Source organism: Notothenia coriiceps, unplaced genomic scaffold (genome assembly GCF_000735185.1).
Source record: "Notothenia coriiceps isolate Sejong01 unplaced genomic scaffold, NC01 NC01_scaffold00023520, whole genome shotgun sequence".
NCBI lineage: Eukaryota > Metazoa > Chordata > Actinopteri > Perciformes > Nototheniidae > Notothenia > Notothenia coriiceps.
In genome coordinates, this window is record NW_011356221.1 from 360,826 (window position 1) to 383,386 (window position 22,561).

Sequence of the window (22,561 nt, forward strand, 5' to 3'; positions counted from 1 at the left end):
GTTTCAACCCCGTGAGGGTTGACGCCAACTTTACATGGACGCTGTGTAAAGACGTAGTATATACACGTTCTCCTGGCGAGACCTCAAATCTTTTTCGTAATATCTATCAAACTATAGATTTTCAAATCCACTGGACGTAGATTTTAAAATTACAATATAGACTTCTCGCTAGAAATCTAATCAAAAAGCATTTTAATGGCCAAACTATTGCACAATTTAGGATTTTCCAGAGAGGGTTATTTGTGAATAAATGACCCTCCGGAGCATTTGCAATCAACAGCATGTTGTTTCTTACACAACCACCAGAGGTGCTACACTTTTTTTGACTCTGCTGAACAATCGACCTATATGGTCGTTTTTTGTAGGAGGACAGGCTGAAAAAAACACCTGAACTGTTGAAACACCATCCATAACGTTCATCTGGCTGCTACTTAGAAAGTATTCATCTATTATATAATTTTCCAATAACTTGCATATTGACTCTTATTGCACTATTTCACTATTTCACTTTTTTAAACTATTTTTATTTTTGTATTTACTATTTATTTGCACTATATGTTTCTGTTTATCTGTGTTATTGTGCTGCACTGTTGGAGAAGCCTGTGACCTAAGATTTGCATTGGCATTACTACACTGTAGCTATGTTCGTATGACTAAATAAAGAACCCTTGTCGGTATCTAGATTAGATTAGATTAGATTAGATTAGATTAGAATCTTTAATGACCACACAGCCAGGCTGGTGGAATTCGTGTTCAGTGCAGATTATTACAGCTTGTTCCATACAATTCAACATACAATAAACAGACAATAAAATATTCTTTCCGGGATCTCTGCGGAAAATGGAAAGCAATACCACTTGGAAACGCTCTAGGGAAAAAATGAACAGTTTTTGCTTTGAAGCACACTCTCAAATGAACAGTCTTCAGTGCCAAATTAAATGCATGATCAAATCCATCCATACACATATTTTTTTCTCCAGAACATGACTTGCATCATTTCGTTACCACATGCTGGGATGTGAACTATGACGTACACATGCATGTCAGCTTTAGACGGTAGGTTAACTCTTTCTGTCAGTAAAGCAATGAGTAAACTGAGGTTTTGCTTGTCTTTTATTCCACCTCAATCCTAGAGGAATGCGTTATTAGCGAGGTATTTCATCTTTCTCCTCGATGTCTCTTCAAACTCGGAGCTGCCCTGCATACATATCATAGCGTTTGGCAGCTGCATATCAAACGCTGAATACACCCTCATCAAAAGTGCACGGCTCAAACGTGGCGTCAGATGTAGCCTTCTCTCCTGAGTAGAAAGGGACAGAATGGTCTATTGATCGCTTCTGATGTCAGCTACAAGCCTGGCGTTCAGTAAATATCTTTTGTGAGGGCTGTGTGTTGAACTGAATTGGACTGCAATTGTAAGCAGGTTGTGTGTGAGCGACTGTTCTCGTGATGTACCTGCACAAAACTGGTCAACAAACATTTTCAATCCGTGTAAGGGTTTGCTTTTGCAGGAAGAGCACGTCTAAGTCTAGTGTTTGGGACGCCGCTGTGCTCTTTCTTTGTTTTGTAGTCCATTCAGTCCAATGCTCATTCTTGCAAGGGACTTGAGCAAAGCAGCAAAAATAATAAGATACAGAGAGTTAAAAAAAAATGTTTGGACAAGGTCCATTTGCACCCGGGGACAATAGTTACACAGCAGCTATTCGGCTATTTACACCCATCCCGCCCCCGACAGACTGCATTCAAGGTGGAACATCACTTGATCGTAAGTCATGGTCAAAGTGGGATTGAAGACAGTTCTGAAGCAGTATATCTTTGGTGGGATACAAGGATAAAAGGAAGGATACATGAGGCAAGACGTTTACTCTTTAGAATAACTGTTTTTGTGTAAATCAAATGGAAAGCTCCACTATGAACACAGTTTGTATAGCCAGGCTAAATGCTACTGATAGGACCAGGTTACCGCGGCTCCTAGAGCTCTTCGTTCATCGAAAAAGCTTTAGCTTCCAATTTTTTTTTCAGCTATAAAAGATTAATCAAACAACTAAAGGTGTCAAGAAACATACCTTTAGGTTTATGTATCTACCGGTGTAGAAGATAGTGAATGCGTACAAACGTGTCCAGATGTGAAAATGGATTTTGGATCTATTGACAGATCTATATAGGTTAACGCTATTTAAAATGCCTGAATCTCTTGCAAGTGGCCCCAAAGGAAGCTGCAAAGCTTTAAAAACAGGTCTTTCAAAAAAGTCCCTATGAATTCAGGCATGTCTGTTTGTTGAACCTCGCTCCTGGCTTTAAAGATTACTTTGACTTTGAGGTTGCGTCTCCTTCCCTTTGAAACTCATTCTTTATGGACTTTTGATCTAGTGGCATTGTGGGCACTACTTTAAAAGATGAGGCTGCCTTTAATTTACATATTTTCTTATCGTGAAAATAATCCCATGAAAAGATCAAAACCCACAATGACTGTTTCTTACTAACAAGTTTTTCCTGTGTACTTAAAGCGTGAGATCAGCATTCATCAGCACGATAGAGCTCCGTTGTTTTTTTTCAATTAGGATTAAAAACACATTAATGAGAAACACTGGGAGGCGAGTCAATCCTATATACACCATCCTGCTGCACTAAACACTCAGTGGTGCACTAAATGCATTTTAATACTCAACTGAAAATAGATCCCAACAAAGGGGCTAGATAATTGCCTAAGTTACATATGCTAAACCTACAGTGCCCAGATGTTTTACAGAATTACTTACCATTAAATAAAAAACAAACACTTGAGAGACAGTGGCAAATTGGTTTTTGGTAATTTAATTTGTTGGGAAGAAAAATATAGCTCAGTCTTATCAACCACTTTTATTTTCCCTTTGTTTCTTTGTTCATTCTGCTATTGTGTCTTTGCTTTCACTCTGTTGCTTTTGTCTTTTATTGTGAAGCACATTTCTTCTAAACAAGTGTTATCTGTAATGCAATTAAGGAAACCTGACTTACTTAATACTTCTATGTGTGTGTTTGTACTCTTACCTGACAGTTACACTTGGGTCATGTGTGACTCCACAGGTCATAACAGCTTTAGTTCCTTTGATAACACTCTGGTCCTGTGGGGGGGTGGTAATCCGGGTGCGAGCTGTGGAGACAAAAATAAGTAAGAAAGGAGAACACAGCCTACAAGATGTCCTTCCTGAGGAGAACAACACTGCAAACACAACAACATGACAAGTAGATTACTCGCACAGAAGAGCACTTTTGTATCTGAAGAAATGTTTTATTATTAAACAGCATGACCTTGTTTCCCACAGAAATGCCTCTCAATGAAACTCCACATTTTGCCACGTAAGAGTGATTGAGAAAGATTGCTTGGGTATTAAAAACAAACATCAGGAATGTGTTGTTTTTTCAAAAAGAAGGCGACCCTGCACACTCACCCAAGACCACGAGGTCAGCGGACGCCTCATCGATGCCCCTGGAGTTGCTCGCCATGCAGGTGTAGGTCCCGGCATCTGAGATGTGTGAGGGGGAGATGAGGAGGCTGCCTGACTCGAGGAGGGTGAACCTGGGCAGCTGGACCGAGCCGCTGGCCAACACACGCTCACCTAAAGTGTGTGAGGAGGAAGACACAAGATAAGATGAAAAGAAGCGAAAGTGAAAAAAAGTGAGAAAAAAAACAGACCCAAAAAGTGAAAATATGAAATGTTTGGAAAAGTGACTAAAAAGAAAGCCGAAACAAAGTCGGGACCTTTCGTAAAAACTGATATAAAATAAAGTCGGAAAAAAGTTCAGAAAATGACAAGTCCAAATAGAGACATCTATTAACAGAATATGAGGGGGTGGAACCGTGATGAAAAACAAGGACAGCTTTTCCCTGAGCTGCTGTTTAAATTAGGTATCATTATATTATGACCAAACACTCGGAGATGGACCTTGTGGGGTTTATTATTGGTGCTTTCAGAACATATTAACAAGTCGAGATTGTTGACAGACAATCACAAGTAATGGGGAAATGTGTGAAAATGCAATTAATAGAACAGTATGGTAAATTCAGAAACTGACATCTCTTCATTGTTACGCAGCCTTCAAAATCAGGGGAGGAACATTGTCTATGTTGTGTATATATTTGTTGATCTCACACTACTTATGTTTGTAGTAAAATAATTAAATCTAAGTTTAATAAAAAAAACCAGGGGAGGAAATATGATGTGCTATATGACAATACCACCTAGTATCAAAGTAGATTTAGTATTTGATATGATTTATCCCTATTGATTCATCCTATGTCGCAACGGAAAAGAGCACTTTAATATTGTGGAAGCGCCTAGCATGTCATTAAACTTGAAAACCTAATTAATGGTCATTATGTTGTTAATAGTATAAATACCAACATAAATTCATTTATATTCTTGCACAAAGAAAATCATTTACAATTCAACACCCATGCGATAATCTTGTAAACAGCTTCCTTAGCCAATGTTTTAATGTGCACAGCACCTGAGATGTTTGAGGAACCACACCACGATCACATATAGATTTTTCATATTTCATATTGCTCAGCCCTTATCTGGAATGCAAACATGGAACCCAATGAGGTCTTATATGTTAAGTAGTGGCAAAGTGTAGGCCTAGATCACCAACATCATAATCCCTGGGTGTGTGTGCGTGCATGCATGTGTGTAACGGGGACCTTTCTGCCAGGTGATCGCGGGCCTCGGAGCTCCAGAGGTCTCGCAGTGCAGGATGACTGACATGCCGTCGATCACAGTGCTGTCTGAGGGTCCGGCTGTGATATTCGGGGCAATGCCTGAGGGGAGAAAAACACACACATACACGGAATAAAAATAAAGCCCAGTGAGAGAAGGTAAGAGGGTTACAGAGGTGAGATATTGAATGTCTATGACAAAGCCCTTCTTCAAAAGGTATTTCCTGTAAGCGCTGCATCTCAGCGTTTAGTTGATATTTTGTCCCACTAATTCTTAGCGGATTGACACAGCCTTCACCTCAACTGTCTGCTGCCGGCCTATTTTTCCTTTTCTTTCACCCACAGAGATAGCGACTATATGAAGAGGAGGAATGGAAATAACTGAGGGAGAAGCATAGAAACAGAATGCAATATGTAGATAACTAAAATCCCTATTTATGTCATGCAATAAATCAAAGCTTTTATAGGATGACAGGAAACTGTATTGCTCCCAAGAGGACACAGGGAGAAGGGAGTTTGTCACAGGAGCAGTGTTGATCTCAGGACACAGTGAGAAGGACAGAAGGAGGAGACAAGAATGTGTAAGGGAAAAGATGAGATCTGGAGGGAGAAGGAGAGGAGAGAAAGTATGTGTCAGTAAGAGAAAGAGAGGAAGAGAGAATATCATGAATTCTGATAATGCGGTGCAGTGAGAAGTGAAGGCTGCAGGAACTGAGACAAAGTGAAGAAAGTCAGAAACTTGTCAAACAGATGCACAAAAAGAGAAAAATAAGCCGTCATGTTTCTAATCCCAGCAGTGGCATTTGCTTAGGAAAAACACACCTCTACACATTCATTCAGGTGATGAGAGAAGCTGCAAATATGGCTTCAAGGTGAGTCATAAGTCATGTGAACTTAATAGTGTAGGCCTAATTGTCAGTTCATATAAGAAAGTCCAGAGATGAGTAACTACTGAGAACAAAAGAGAAGAATATATTTCTGAAAAACTAAATAATACATGTGACAGAAGTTTGTTCGCACAGAAAACAACGGTACATTTCTCCAAGTAATTCTCGGTCAATTAGAGCTGACATATATCTTCACTGATTGGGGTCACATCTCTTACAATAGTATCACCTTCTGCATATGATATGATGTGCGCCAATCACATTGCCATCAACCCACTGTATTTACACTCCTGTCAGACCAAAAATATATATATTCCCTAGGCAACAAGCTGTGTTAGAAGCAAGAGAAGTCAATATCAGTATTACATTTTATCCACATTTGTATTCCCACGTTGGGAAACCAAGTTGTAGGTCGGGTTGAGCAGAAGTAGTTGTTTTGCTAACAATCATACGTTTTTAGAATTCCTCACCATTTGTTTTTGATCAGATAGCAAAGAGAACCTAAACAAAGTCTGTGAACTGTGGCCCTCTTAAGTTAAAGTGGACCTATGATGCTATATTGGACAAATATATTGTAGAGTCATACCTATAAAAAATATGTCTGTGAAGTTTTTTGCTTGAAATACCAAACAGATCACCCATTGTAGCCATGCCTCATACTGCTCATACCCCTCTTTTGCAGCCCTGTTAGAGAAACTCGGATTTTGGGTCCTTAGCTTAAAAAAAAAAAAGAGGAGCTAGAGCTAATGCCTGATCAGAATTATACCGGAGATAAAGGTCAATTCTGCTGTGATAAAACACAATCCTGTTCCAAACCACATCAAGGATTATTTCTGAAACAGTATGGAGCTCAAATGCTTTTTCTCTTGCGGGTTTATCACAAGGTGAGTTCTTTTTTTATTTACTGCTTTTTTCATAAATGTCCGATGAGCCCAACGACCAGTGGTCAAACTGTGGTCGGCGGACCACAGTTTGAGAACCGCTGCTCTACAGTACAGGTTAGCTCTGAGTGTTAGCGAGGCTTGCTAATGTAAACAAAGACGAGATTACGTCCAAAACACGTCAGGCATTGTTTCTGATAGCAACTTTCTGTGGGTCCGCTGCCGATTTGACGTCATATCGGCAGAAAATCTGTATCCGCTTGTTTTTAAAAGATTTGGGTATGGAGGAAAAGAGAAAGGGTTTTATTTTCTGACGCTGCGTGAGTTCCCCGACACACCGGGGACACATATTTATGTATAAAAGACATCACAAAGTGCATTTTGCATGATAGGTCCCCTTTAATTTATTTTTGATGACCTCCACTTGAGTACTGTTATGTGTGGTTGCTTGCACATACAGCTGTGAAAAACGTTGTATAATGTTTATACTTTGTGCTGCAAATCCAAATTAAAGATTTAAATAGATTGTTTTATAGTAATTATTAAGTAGAAACAATAATTCAAAGTCTCTACAGCCACGCTGGTTGCTCTGTGAGGCTTTACAAAACTTGTAGCATAGAGGCTAATGGGAATGTCATTACTTTGAAGGTTTTTGATGTAACCTGATAATGGGTAAGGGGACCATGAATGTTTTTACAAAATGTCAAGGCAATCCTTCTGATAGTGTTTGAGATTATTCAATGTATAACAAAGGGATGAACCCACCAAGCAGCTAGCTCCTGAAAACTAATATATTGCTTGACCTCTTTGGGGCAAACAAAGTTGCCCTTTTTCTAAATTGTGATGAAAAAGGACATTGTGTAATCTTCAGTTATTTCTCGAGGAAGAAATTGCAGGAGAATTCCATATAAAGCACTAAATTGCTGCTACTCTTCTCCTTACAGGTTGGAATTGCTTTTCTATTTTTGTAAAGCAATTACAACTGGTCTTTTTTTCAGATTTTGACAAGGGCTGTATGAGAGCTGTGTAACGTTTTAACATTGTCCTGTATTAACAAGGGTTTACTCAGAGTTTTAATAAAACACATTGGACTGTAATTGCAGTAATTGTCTGAAAATCTGCTTCAGCACTTACTGGTGACAGCGAGGTAGGTGTTGGTCTGAACTTCTCCTGCCAAGTTCCTGGCGAAGCACTGGAACATCCCGGTGTCATCTGGCAGGAGGCCGTTGACCTGAAGGCTGCCCCCCACCAACACTCTGTACCTGGGCATCTTCACAGGGTTGATGGGAAAAGCATCCTTGTACCACACAATGTCTGGCTGGGGGACTCCTGCAGAGCATGAGTAAGGGTAGGGATTAGAAAAAGGCATTCTTTGTTAAACCCCCTATGGGAAATTCAGGTTGCAGTCGATACACATTTACAGTTTAAATGGACAAATGCACATACAAGACTTATGGAAAAGAGGGGTGCAGTGATGACGTATTTTTGTAGGCCGACCCGGAATTAAGCTGCGCATGGGTTCCCTCGAACAAAAAGCAATGGGATTTCTCCATAGGATTTTGGAATATTGTAAAAAAATAAGGTCTGTGGAACACGAACCTGTTTGATAAATGCAGGTTTTGTTCAGCCGGATAATATCCACATGTCTACCCTACTTTTATAATTTTCTAATCATAAATCTAATCGCCAGAAGCAAAAATGCTAATGTTATGCTATAAACGAACTACAGCCGAGTACAGCAGCGTCGCTGCTTCAACGTCACGTTACGTCAACATCAAGATCCATATTCAAAAATACAGATTCTAAATTGGACAAGTTGAAGCGTTTGTTTTAAACGGTTTGCAAGAGCGCAGGTACTTGCTTTCAAGCAGAACAGGGAAAACAAACTTAGCGGGAGTGTTTACGTGTTCGGCGTAATGACGTGCAACGGCCTCGACAACTTCTGTAGTCCTATTCAGCCACTTGTTAACAACCATCGTTTTTCAGATACAAACTCTGCTGATGTATTTAATGTCGTAGAACAAAACGTGATCCGTCTCTTAAATGTGTGTCAACCACAGACCTTATTTCCAGCTATTTTCCAGAATCCTATGGAGAAATCCCATTGACTCTGAGACGAGGGAACCCGTAGTGGTAAAATCCTAACTCCCTTCCGGGTTTTAGGACTCATCACTGCACCACTCTATTACTGTAGGCCTGAAGATAAGATAAGATAAGAATAAGAAGTACTTTGTTGATCCCAATTTGGGAAATGTTTGCGTTGCAGTCGCATAAAAAGACAAGGCATTGTACATTAGAGATATTAAAAGACATCTCAAATAGAAATAAAATAGCATTAAAAAAGTAAAAAATACACATGTGGAAATAAAAATGTACAGTAACAAAATATAAATCCGGATATTATATATACATTAATTGTGAAAGGAATGGATTATTAAATATTAGATTGAATATAAATGTAAAATGTACAGTGGGAGTTTAGGTCCAGTTATCCAAGAGAAGCTATAGAGCAGAGAGTTCTCTTCCAATCAGAGGTGATTTGAAATCAGCAAACATGGGCATTAATGGGGGGGTCTCAGAGCGAAAGGGCTGCCATGTTTCAGCGTCCGGGAGCAGTTGCAGATTTGGTCAAGAACACCTTGACAGTGGGCATGAGGTGAACTGGCACCCCTCCAATTACCAGTACACACAAATATGTATATTTATTTTGGTCCGTGCGGTGACTTGAACCAGTGACCATTTGATGACCATCTGGTTTCCAGGCCAACCACTCAAACAGAGCTACTGCCTGCCCAGACCATGCAGACAGGAAGTCTAGCTTAGCTTTTTTTCCATTACATTTTTCAGTATAGTCAGATAAATAGTATATTGTTTCAGATCTTTCTGCTGGGCATTATTTATTATCCTCACATTCTTGTGGTAAAATGCACCCATATGCTCACCTCGTGCCTGACAGGGAATGTCCACCACCTTTTCCATCTCAGCTGTGATGTGCTTCTCTGGTTCCTTGATAAACTGCGGTGGTTCTGAGGGAATGGAAGAAGAAAGGATGACAAATGAATTAAAAAAAATCACAAGAAATATTGTGAACCAGCAGCTGAAATCCTCACAGCGTGAAAAAGTGCCTTAGGGATACTGTGTTAGGTTTAAAACAAATAACTGCTATATTGCACTGCACTTTTTTGTCAAATGTATTGCTCACGGGGCTACTACTCAGCCGAAGATAATGTGATTATACAGTAGTTTGATGTCGGAAATCAATTATAGCTATATCATAATGGTTTTAAATGTATCATTCAAACTCATGGGGAGAGGGACGGCTGTTAGCAGTTTCAAGGGAAAGGTTCACCACACCTTGTCCTTTGAATCACGTTACAACCTTGAAAACATCAAAGTGCTTCAGTGAGATGGAAGGAAAGTGACTCAAGCAATGCTATTAAACAGTTTCTTGAGGCCAACCATTAGTTTTCTGCCTTTTTAATCAATACCACTCTCGCCTCACTTTCGTCACGACTTTACCGCTGCAGCTCAGCCAGATTCATATCGTGAGACTTGTAATATTTATATCAATTTCATAGCAGCTAGTTCTTTTGAACTTGCAAACCTTAATGCAGCGTTTACGCCCACACATTTGTCTGATGTATGTGGCCAAATGGAGATGCACTGTTTACTTCCCATTTAAGTTGTCAGGCTGATATGAAAGCACACACAGTAATTATGCATTATGACTAATCACATAATTCTCCCTTCACCGTGTCCACAGAAAAAAGGTCTGGGGATATAATTATAATGAACCTTAAGGACAACAGCAGAGAATATAAACACTAACATTGAGAACATGTTACATAATAAAAGGCACTTTACGAAATGCAAAACAACAAACATTCAAAAGCGCTGCAAGAAAAAAATGGAAAAGGAATAAAGACACGATCCAGACTTAACAGCGGAAAAATATACTGGAACTTTTCCCACAAGGATCATCTGGATGTGGAAGTGGACTGCATACTTAAATGGGCCCAATACGCTCATTTACAGGTTCATTTTTGTATTTTGTGCCTCTACTGTGAACCGCTTATATTATTTAATGTTCAAGAAGTGCTTTATTTTGCCTGTGTTGCAGCACCTCTTCTCCCCCTCTGTCCAAAACCAGAGCCCTGCTGCTCTGATTGGTTAGCTGGCTGTGTTATGATTCGTCAACTGCTTAGAGCTGTCCCGCCCCTTAGACTATCAAGTACAATGTGTTGGAGCGCAAGCCAAAAGAAGTGCAAGTTTTACATAGCAATGTCATTATGTTTAGGAAAAATAGATAAAAGTCCAATAGAGGCTTTTCAAGCAGGGGGGAGTATGGGAGAGAAATTCATATTTTTTAGCCTTTGCAGACCATTGACATGCACACAAACTAATAAAACAGACTGCACATTACACACATTTCTGTGTTTTTTTTCCCACAGAACACTAAAAATAGTGCTTGCAATGCACTTTAATTAAACCTGTTGACAGGTAGACATTTCAATTAATATGCTGATTTGATTATACTAAATACTAAAGCGTTAAAGTGTCAACAAATGTAATTGGAAAATATTTTCACCTGCAAATGTGCATGTTGAAGGTGTCAACAGTATTGTTACAAGTGGTGAAAACACAATAATATTTTAAATAATCATTCTTACCCAGAACATGCAGATAAGCCCCGCCGCTGACTGAGGGCACGCTGCTGCTACGGAGGATGGCCTCGCACTCGTAGAAGCCGGCGTCGCCCACCAGGGGGTTGATGATGGTCAGCCGGCGGTTGAAGTCGCTCAAACCGCTCGTCACCAACACGCCGTTCTTACGCCACGTGATACTCAGCTTGATGAGAGGCCTACAGAGCGAAGCAGAGTTTCATACGTCTTCTATGAGCTCACTGAGAATGTATTTTCTTGTGCTTGAGGATAAATGAGTCTGCAACACTGATCCAATGTGGCACGTATCCATCAATCTGTTTAATCTGCCGGAGCATCGGGTTTTTGAAAAACCAAAAAAAGAAATCTGTTTATGGGCTAAGATGGTGCCAACTGTTTTAAATTCAAACTGACTATTTCATGAACCAAGGGATGTTGTTAGTGAAGCACTGGGCTTTCATTCTGCATATTACAAGGAACAAGAGCACTTGAGTCTGCAAAAACTGGCGAAAGCAGTTGCATTTTTTACTACGGTACATAGAATACTAAACGTTCTTGGGGAAATTATGACAAATATGTCCTTAGATACACATTTGTGCTGTGCAGTGTAAGTATGAATTAGACACTATTATCTATTTGATCATCTAACTTTTGTCATTTACAAAATTGAAACATACCTCGAGTGTAGACAGGGAATTTTCTTCCAAATAAAAAAAAAAGGAGTACAAATGTTCCCCCTACTACTTGTCTTCTAATTAGAAGTCTAGTCTACTTTTTTTTATTTGCTTGAGTTTCATGGCATCAGTCTTTAAACAACAATGGTGCTCACATAAAAAAACCTATCAAGAATCGACGTTCCAGTTGCTATTGATGAGTCACAGACAATGCTCAGAGGAACTACATTTTTACGGAAATACAGTCCCTAGGAAACCCCCTGCTCAGTATTACCCTCAGTGCAGTGACCCTTTAACAGACTGCTCTTCAGTATGACCCTGCAGTTCCAGCATGTTTACCTGGCGTTGGCAACACACTCCATGGTGACCTCGGAGGTGCCTGTGACCACGCTAGTGTTCCTTGGAGGGATGATGATGGTGGGGGCAATGGGGTCTGCTGGACCTCCTACATCTACACAGACATAACAACAACAACAACAACAACAACACAGAGACACGGAGAGGTTAAGCACAGAGCAGTGATCTGGATAGATAAATAGATTTGTTTATAACAGACAGAATGCGCTTATTTCCACCCAGTGCTCTGGGGGTGTTCACCAACGTGACATATTGGAAGTGACCAGTGCACACAGTGTATCCAAGTCCTGAGAGATGGTTGGAATATGACGAGGCAGTGCACTGACTGTGTATAATAAGATGTCTGCTGGAGAACCAGAAACAGGGATAGAAAAATACTGCCTGACAAACTCAAAGCTGAAGGGGTGAATAGGCTGTCGTGTGTATAAAATCCTGCATTTGAAAACTAGTTTATGCCGCTGTGTTTGCCTTCGCGTGTGTGTGTTGTGCGCATCAGAGACAGACAGCCCATGGCAGCGAGTGCACAGTGTGTGCGTGTGCTGCTTGAGATGTGTCATGTCTGTGATAAACTCACACTGATCCGTCAATCCCATCATGCCCTGGGTGTGTGCTCAGGGCTGCACATGTCAGTTGGAACTACGGGGTCTGTCAAAGCTCAATCTAACCGATCTCGGGTCATCAGACACTGTAAACAGGCCATGTGTGAACCACACACACACACACACACACACACACACACACACACACACACACACACACACCTTTAACCAGGCGTTTTCAAACTTTTGCGGACATTGAGCCCTTACATGGAAAAACCTTTTCCAAGGAACCCCTATTGATAGTTTAGTTTATGTATTTATTCAAAGACAGACCATGCATACAAATACATTAATCTAAGATGTTTTATTCTAGATTGTAACTAATAGCTCATTTCCATCTGCATTCCTATTACATGTAATGTAGGTAAACATATGTTTGCTAACATATGTACCCTCAGATGCCTTCAATTTAAATGATGTAATTATCACCTTTACACTTTTAAACCGATCAGGTCCATTTATTGAAATCATTGGCAAGGTTGGTTGCTAGTCACCAGGAAATCATTGCTAATATTTCAACTGGACAAACCACAGTTCCTTAAATGTGCTGAGCACTTAAAATAATAGTTCAACAACTTGACTTGAAGGATTTTTTACTTCAACTTGAGTATGGAAAATGTAAGACGAGCAATATTGGTGTCTTCAAAATTCTCCTTGACCTCCGCCCTCGCAAGCACTGCCGGAGCCAGGAAGTCTCCCGGGAGATAACTGTCAGAGGTGTCGCTGCAGGAACAGCTGCTGAGGCAGATACTGACGGATACACCTGCACATACACTCACTTAACACACACAACTCTCAGTACTGGCTCTAGCATTGGCCTCTACATCTATGTGTGTGTGGGTGTTCATTCGAGCGTCTATATGTGGAGCATGTGTGTAATGTTTATATACAAATTCATGGCATGATTCCCTGAGACCTGCCAAGTCGAGACCTCCCGCTAGGCTCTTGATCTTACCTGAATCAGTGTGTGTGTGTTTCTGTGTGTGTGTGTGTGTGTGTGTGTGTGTGTGTGTGTGTGTGTGTGTGTGTGTGTGTGTGTGTGTGTGTGTGTGTGTACTATCACTAGTATAATCAACCCTGCCACTGTTCTTCATGCATAACACAGGCTATTTCTGTTCCCTTGTGTTGTCAACTGTAATATCTTACCCTCGCCCTCCTCATTCACTTCCACACTGAACTCCAGTCTACCATGTCATGAGATGCTGTCTGATAGCTTTCCTCTTATAATTCACTCTGCTGAGCTGCAGCCAACCAAATTGGTTTGATTTGTGCATCTTGTGTTTTGTTGTTGTTGTGGCAGCTGAGGATGCTGGTGAATATTAAGAACTACTTGGCAGTAGAACAGTCTGTCTTTGTCCCTGTCCCCGCAGCTCTCTCTTCCTGAGTGCGTACATCTGCAATAACGTGTGAATTTGGCTACAGATACACTTCAGTGCAATGAAAGGAAAACATATCAAAATGGTGGAGCTTCTTGGATGTCACAGGGGGTTTCAAAGTGGTGATACCAAATATAAAGCAAGGGGTAAGTAAGAGAAAAATATATAATTACAATTAAAATACCTACATTCAAAGTATAATCAGCAGAATATACTTATACTCAAGTATACGTTCACCCTCTGTCTGGAATGATAGCCCAGTCTGCTCTGATTGGTTAGCTGGCTGGCTCTGCTGTAATTTGTCAACCGAGATGTCCCACCCATTACCTTGTCGCGTACAATGTGTTGAAGCGCTAGTGTCATGTAGTGATGTCACTTTGATACGAAAGTAAATAAAGGAGGCGTTTCAGGCAGGTGGGAGGGTTTGGGAGAGAAACTCCCTCTGGAGAGAACTTTGGGATTCAAGCCTTTGCAGACCGTTTACATGCACACAAACATATATTACACACTACAGGAGAAGGAACACCCCAAAAGCAGTAAAGGGCCCCAAAAGTAAAAATACTCAATTCGCATTATGGCCCATGAGTTATGATATACAGTATATTATATTTTTCAGGGAAGGGAACGTGCATTTGTTCCAGTAATGAACACATTTTAGGGATTGTACTTAATTTAGTGCCACACTATTTAATAGTCTTGTTAATAAGGAAGTATTGTACTTTTTATTCCACTACTTTTATTTTGACTAGTTACGTCACATTATACCAATTTCAAATTCAGGAAATGTGATGAGCTTGGGAAATAAGAAGCAATGTTGTACATTAATTACAGTACGTGAGGATGGTCAGAATGTTCTTATTAGCAAGGTCTTACAGTGGAGCCTCACTTCTACCAGTCATGGCATAATGAGCTGATTACAGTGTGTGTGTAAAAAGTGTGTGATTACTCACTCTCTACTGATAGGGTGATGGGCTGGCTGGTCTTGTTCTCTCCGTTCTTGTCATTTACAGCTTGTACGTAGTACCGCCCGGCGTCTGGTGCCACTGTAGACAGAATAACCAGCGTGTTGTCCAGAGTGATGGCACTGTGGAGGAACAAGAACTATTTAAGAAACTGTTTTCAAGACATATTGACTACAGAATACAGTGGGGAGGAAACAGTAAGTCAAGACAGGAGTAAGGACTCCAGTACGACTGACAATTTATAATAATAAAGTTTCACGCAAAAGAAAAAACAGTACATTTAACCATCAAGAGGTAGCTTTTGACGGCCTAATGATGGCTAATATGTGAGCCCACACTTGATCCCACGGCCCAAAAGGGCATTAACCATTTTAACATTTTAATTACATTGTTCAAGCTGCATTAGTTATATCGATTTACAATGTGTACACAGTCTAGCTGCTGACTTAGCAAGAGAAATATTGACAACCTCCCTTGTTCATACTTCTCATGGTCCGCTCTGAAATATGATAGCTCTGCGTAATAACCCGGGGCTTTTAATTGGCTATTTGTACCCCTCAGCCTCCTCTCGGCCTGCGTTTTGGCAGCCGACTACTTTTGGCAAGAAACAATAGCGTCCTCCTTGTCGTCCGCTGAAATGATGCCTGAATAAATAAACACTGATCAATTTCTCAGCCAGCGTTCTATAGGGACTAATACCTGGTGTCTTGTTGTCTCTATCAAGTCCTCTCTTTGACTTTCCCTCGGCAACGTAGCAAGAGAGAAATGTTCCTCCCTCTCCTTTGCCGCCTCGTGTTACAGCCCCCTGACTGTGAACAATCAATATTGTCTTATTATCTGTGCCTGTTCAACAATCTGGAGGTAGATAGTCCGTTCCAAGCGGGTGCCCTCCCCCACATACATCTTTTCCTCTGGCTTTATCCCTCCATCTTACACCCCCTCTATCTTCCATCCATTTCTCCAGATGCTGAATGTGGTCAGGTGAGGAAGTGACATCATTTCTGGCCTTTCCCGAACCAGATTTAGGATAAAAACTCATCAGCAAAGCAGCTAAAAATGAATTCTAAACAACATAAGCACATGTGTGACACACCTGCAAACACAGTTACACACAAGTACAAATACCTCCCATCAGGAAGCTTGGTCTTGAGAAAAATACTTTTGTCAGAGAAGCAAATCAATAGCATTCAAATGGTTGTGGCTCTGGCTCCTATACCTATATTAAAATCAGTTTGATTTTTCTCTTTGACGTTTCCAGAGTTATTGGCAGCTTAAAACCGGTAATAACAGCTATCTTAGTAGTCAATAACACACAAAAAGTCTTTGATCCCCTGAGAGAAATGGCTTTTATCCATAAAATAAATGTAATTCTCTCTGCGTGTTGCACACAAGAGTGAAAATGCTAACCCCTGTTACATTTAAGCCATGATCCTTTCACAGGTGATGACCTCCTCTTTCTCACTTCCTCCAATCTAACACTCCACTTCTCCATCCACTTGTTCCTCCATCCTGACCTTCATCTCATCAGCGGGGGATCTAAGTACCTGCTCTGCCTTAAGGTGGCAAGAGAGCTGATGAAAGGATAAAAAGATACATCGGGAGAAAAAAGGACTAGAAAAATATATAGTGTGCACACATCAAATAAAAAAGGCTTTCTATGCTGCTTACCTGCGCTCTTAGCGTTTACAGTATTATGACTTATGAGATTCATCCAAACATATTTCCCAGAGCAGCCACAGTCACTGGGTTCACGTTTGGATTTCCTGTGCATGCTGTGGCTGAAAACAGTCTTTCTAAAGGGACTGACAGGCCTCAATGGCTGCAGCTTATGATCACCGGTAAATATTTAATGCTAGCTTGCTGGAGCGGTGACATCCTGGACGCACAGTCATGAATTATGGATCCCTTCTGGGATATGGGAAGAACGGAAGTGTCCAAAGCGAGAATGAATCCCAGGCGACATCCCAGGACACAATCTGGAGCTTAACTTCTTTACCTGTCGCTTATAAACTCCTGAAGATGAATATACAGGGTAGTGCTGCTCAGTTATAGGAGGCAGTTTTATGTGATCTACAGCAGGCTTCCCACTCTCTCTGTGATACTGACAGCATTGTATGATGATCTTAGAAGCTTCTTTTTTCTATATTTTTCTTCCACAAAGCCCTAAACACGGCATCCAAGCATCTGAGAAAAAACGGATATTTTACCATCATACAGAGCCCTGATTTTGTCAATAATAACCAGAGCGTAGGAGGCAGTTTTCCCCCTGAATGGTATATTTTAAAGTGCTTCCCTGTTGAGCATTTTCTCCCTTCAGCCTGTAATCAGGGCTGCTGCGGGGGTCACAGAAGACTTTGTTATGCAGCGTGTTCAGCGGGACTAACCGCTCCCCGGCTCACCAGTCCTGGGGGATCAAAGACCACATGACGAATTAAAAGTAAGCCAATTATCCTGAATGGCTTTACATGTATATCAAGGGAGCGGGAAGAGGGAGATAAGACTTTGGTTAAAAGGAGGTAATGGATTTCTTTTTGACCAGCTTCCTGAAGTAATTTCTTGTTTTGGTTGCTTATTTTTTTTTTATCTATCTCATTATCTCGCTCATTGCGTTTTGGTCATCCTTATTAAAGTCCCCAGCATCTCGGCGGTGTGTGAGCAGCTGTCTGAGGCGGAATGTAACAATGGCTTACCACGTATCCGGCACGGTGCGGGGATTTAACAAACCACGGAGCGGAGAAATTTGGACAAATCTGATATGTGTGAACATGCCTCTGTCTGGTCTTTTTGTTATTCCTGCATCTTTGAACACTTTCTCTTTCTTATTCCAACGCAATTTCCTTTTCCATTATTATTCTCCAGAATGCGCTGCGGTCCACAGGAGAGCCTGGCCGGCTGGACAGCTGCTCAGAAAGATCTTGGCCAACTGTGCAGCTTCATGCCCAATCCCAGTTTTGCTTGCAGCTCGAAGCAGCACCGTCTCATATGCAATTACTTTCTTGTGGCTCAATTTATTTATATTTAGCGTCAAGGGTGGTTTTTCAATGGCTGCCAGTCTGATAATGATTCCCTAGCACTTTAATCAATAATGATGATGAGGATTTATGCTTGATTGAAATAGAGAGATAGGAGTATAAATGTTTGATTTGCCACTGGGTTCTTCCCTTTTCCTAATTTTCATTATTACTAATACATTACATAACAAGGAAATTAAATAAACAATGAGGCATGGATGTTCTCTTTATTTAAGGACACGTCGTCCCTGGACTCTACATTTTGAACAAGTATCTTAAGAGCAATATCTCTGTATCTAGTTCATCCGCAGTGTGCATATCTTATCGTGTTAATCCAGTACTGACACAGTCTGACAGAGCTGTGCCTGTTCTAACACCACACACACACACACACACACACACACACACACACACACACACACACACACACACACACACACACACACACACACACACACACACACACACACACACACACACACACACACACACACTTTGTTAGAAGTGTGTTGGCATCTGTCGTGGCTGTCCCTCTCCGCCGGGCCGTGAGGGAGCTCACCTCGCTCCACAGCCTCAGACCTCCATTACATGCAGACAAATGGCCCCAGTCGACTGATGGGCTCCCCCAGGAAGGAGAGAGGGAGGTTGACGGGATCAAGCAGCTCACATGGCTGGCTAAAGTATGAGTCAAAGCACAGCCAGTAAGTAGATGAATGCTAAAGAAAAGCTGGAGAGAGCCAGAAGAGTGAGAGGAAGCAGCAGGCTGCCAGCCCTACTGCTCAAGACCTGTGATGAAAAAGCCACAGCTCCTGGGGTTGGAGAGGTAGAGGAGAGACGGGAATAGTTAAGAGAGTGTTGCTCATAAGAAAAAAGCCACTTGTTTTCTCACCAGGGGCATGCACTGGAGATTTGTGGCTCACAGTTAGCTCTCTCATACACTATTGCTCGCAGTTGGTTGAGTGTTCAGAAAACTGTGAAGAAAGAATGGATTTACCCGAACAAGGTCAAATGGTGACATCAAAATGGACTCGAGGCCATTTCTGATCAGCCTTGACCTGCAGAATAACAAGTGTTGACATAATAAATAACAAGCTATTTGATAATCCATCCTGTAAATCCAATCTATCTTCACTAGAGCTGAAAAGATTCAATGAACAATCGATAAGCCGATGGAAAGAAAACTGAACGGCAATTATTTGATAATTAATTAATATTTGGAGGTAATTGAACAAGAAAAGCAATCATTCGGTTGTTGCAGCTAAACAGTGTGAGAGTGCTGATTTTACATCATAAATAGTACATTTTGGGGATTTGGACTAGTGTCCGTAAAACATAATGACATTTTATTGAATCGGTTGTATTGATTTCTGGTTTGCCTGTTAGATATATGAATTTAGACCGGTTTACCTTTTTTTTTTGCAGTAATATTATTTTTAATCAAAGTGATTTTTTTATGCAGAAACCAAATTATCAGAAGATTAGCTTTTCTGCTATCATTGCATATTGAATATCTTTGCATTTTTTACTGTTGGTTGGACAAAACAAGCAATTTCTATTATGTCCTTGGCCCTGCAATGGATTTATCAAGTAAATAAACAAAAAGTGAATCAATAATTAATTTAATCCTGCAGCCATGTGCATGACGGTGTTTTGTTCTTGGTTGAAGCTGCTTCTTCTTGACATCTCTTCCCTTTTGACCTGAGGATTGTTGGGTTCATGACTAATGGTGGGCAGTTGGTTACATGGAAATGCAGAGAAAGGGCCCGGCTCTTCACTGGCCCTCGTGACTAATGGGGAATCTATAGCAGACTGACAGTGCCTGAACATCACAGGCAGGGGCCATTAATTGATCAGTAGCTACAGCAGATTACTCGGGGGGATTGCAATGTGTGTGTGTCGGGGTGTCCTCCCACTGACTCCTGCAGGTCAGCCTCCTCTATGTTCTGTCTTAACGGATACCTCTACAAGGTTGTTTTCGGTGTAATGCAGATAAATCCATGCCAAGGTGTCAATGGAAAGTATTTGTGAGAGAAAACCAGGTAGCTGGCAGTAAGTTGTTGTCAGTGGAGAAATAGTGAGAGGACAGGTTTTTGCTATATCCAGCAGACGACTCACCTTAGCCAGCAGCGCCGCAATTCCCGGCCAAAGTGTTTACTGAAAGAGCCTCTGATTATACACCAAATTAAGTCTCCGAAATAACACAACAAATTGCGACAGGTGAATGGAAAAGAGCCCGCCAAATGCATTCCCATTCAGTGAGGGGAGAATAATGACTGTTGATGCTAAATAAGCTCCTTCTCTCCTTGTATCTTGCTCTACATCGCAACACAACAAAGACGTGAGAACCAAGGGCTGCTACACCAACGCCTGGCGGCATTTTTAAGCATTGTGTTTTTGTGAGCGTGGACAGAACGGACATCAGAGACAAACACTGCAATTAGTGAATCCGTACGTTTATGGGTGTGCTGTGAGAGACGGCGCAGGAGTCTTCGCCTTCGCCAAAGGGCAACAGCTGCAGAGGCCACATGGCAAAGAGAGAACAGTCACAGAGTCACAGTGAGACGCCGCTTTGCCAGGGGGAAACTGGCAGCAGGGAAGCAAAAATGCAGCATTCAGTAAGTTTCCGTGGGTTTTCTTTACACATGCAGGGTTTGGATGGTGTGCTGGGTTCACACCATGCTAAGTATGCAGTTATTGTGGCACACGATAGCTCCCGTGAACTTCGCTACACTTTCTTTTTAATTGTTTTCTTTTATGATGGAAACACTCGTCAAAAGCGGTTCAGTGAAGCGTGGGATTGGATAAAGTGCAGCGGACCCTGAAACAATTGCCGCCCGGGGCATCTTCCGTCCACCCTGCAGGACCAAACGGCACCACGTGTGGAGTGACCGCGTGTGGAGTGACCGCCCCAGGATGAAAGCCAAGACAAACGCTAAGCTAACCCAGCTAAGAATTAAGGCTCTTACCTGATGTCCGGTCACGGTTGAAATAATGCTCAGGTTAACCCAGAGAACATTCAGAGACGTGGTTTCGTTATAGCATCAAGGATCAAGCTACACTTTACAGAGGACTCCAGTGGATCAATGATGCTTGGTGCTCAGACATCAGAGTTGATTGACAGTTTCCAAATATTTTATGATGAAGATGCCGGCCATATCATATGGTCAGAGAATGCACATGCCATGTTTCCTTTGCTGCTACATTAATCCTCATTCAAATTCAACGCATGCACTACAGGAATGCATGCGTCATTGTGTTTTGTATTGTGTTAGACTAGACTGCATTTTGTTGACGATCAATTATCCATGAATCCATGTATGAGTTGCATCCTTGACTTTGAAGTGCTAGGACAATGTTAACAAGCTGATGTACAGCAGGCATAATGTATTTAATCATCCCAATCTTTTTTCTAGCATTTTGGTCGTTTTCCACTACTGATAATTAGATGGAAAAAACGTCATTAACTTCAAGTTGTGGCAAGCAGAAACCCAAATGTGTTCATTCTTCAGTATTATTAGTAGAGAGGTCTTTGCATTTGGCATACATGAATTTGATACTTAAATTAAATTAAGAAAATCAAACCATATTCCAGTATTTTGCTAATGTTGGCAGCTCCAATATGACCTATTACCCTTTATTTTGAGGGGTTACATCGTGATGAGATCTGAGACCCAGTTAACTAAACAACAGTTATTTCAATCCGCCATTAAAACTTGACTTGTTTAATATCAAAGCTCCTGAAACTATTCCACAACAGTAAAAGCAGTAGTTGCAACCCCTCCTACTGTGTGATGCAATTTGAAAAAGCAACTTACAACGTGTCCACACAGTGAGGGCCAACTGATCACAAAGTAAATGTAAACTCAACGTGACAAATATTGTAGTTCAAGTACAGCAGCCTGCAGAGGTAGCGCAGAGTTATTCTGGGTCTGGCTGTTTTTGCGTCTCTCATCTATTGCTGAGGTGTGATTAAGTAGAGCACGGATAGAAGAAGCTAGAAGAACTCCTGGAGAGCCTGCAAATTAAAGTTATAACACCTGAGGAGGGATAGCAGGAGCAGGGGACGATGATGAGGAGAGAGAAAATAAAAAGAGTAAAATAACTATCGGTTGTGGTGCATGGCATCTTTTTTCTAATAATGTATCTATCTCTTTACTGCTATTCTGGATCATTAGTTGGCACACATCTTTGAAATATAACTACCAGCCTTTCACAGATGATTGGTAGAATACATAGGAGTCATGTGACGATGTTTAGAGAGCTGGAGCTGACTCTTGAGAGCACCAGGCCTTGGAAAGAGCCTTTGTCAAGGTAACAACTGTGTTTGGGCGCAGAACAATCTCTTTGGTGCCCCCTCCGTCTCCTCCACCAGTGGGACTTTGATGTTGCTGCAGAGTTAACGCTTGTGGCACGAATCAAATTCAATTAAATGATTTTCAATAAAAAGAGACTGCCTG

General features: G+C 41.2%; 2 protein-coding genes across 5 annotated transcripts in view; one reads left to right on the plus strand and one right to left on the minus strand.

Moving 5' to 3' along the window:
• Window positions 1-22,561, plus strand: part of ptpn13 (protein tyrosine phosphatase non-receptor type 13) — a 327,111-nt gene that overhangs the window by 129,911 nt on the left and 174,639 nt on the right. The gene's annotated exons all lie outside the window — the stretch shown is intronic.
• Window positions 1-22,561, minus strand: part of LOC104954546 (protein sidekick-2) — a 75,185-nt gene that overhangs the window by 30,649 nt on the left and 21,975 nt on the right. The window contains exons 4-11 of the mRNA XM_010781670.1: window positions 15,082-15,215; window positions 12,139-12,250; window positions 11,135-11,325; window positions 9,407-9,490; window positions 7,599-7,793; window positions 4,682-4,798; window positions 3,429-3,596; window positions 3,028-3,130 (exon numbers count right to left, since the gene is read on the minus strand). Coding sequence (XP_010779972.1) covers window positions 3,028-3,130; window positions 3,429-3,596; window positions 4,682-4,798; window positions 7,599-7,793; window positions 9,407-9,490; window positions 11,135-11,325; window positions 12,139-12,250; window positions 15,082-15,215 — 1,104 coding nt within the window. The remainder of the gene's footprint in view (window positions 1-3,027; window positions 3,131-3,428; window positions 3,597-4,681; window positions 4,799-7,598; window positions 7,794-9,406; window positions 9,491-11,134; window positions 11,326-12,138; window positions 12,251-15,081; window positions 15,216-22,561) is intronic.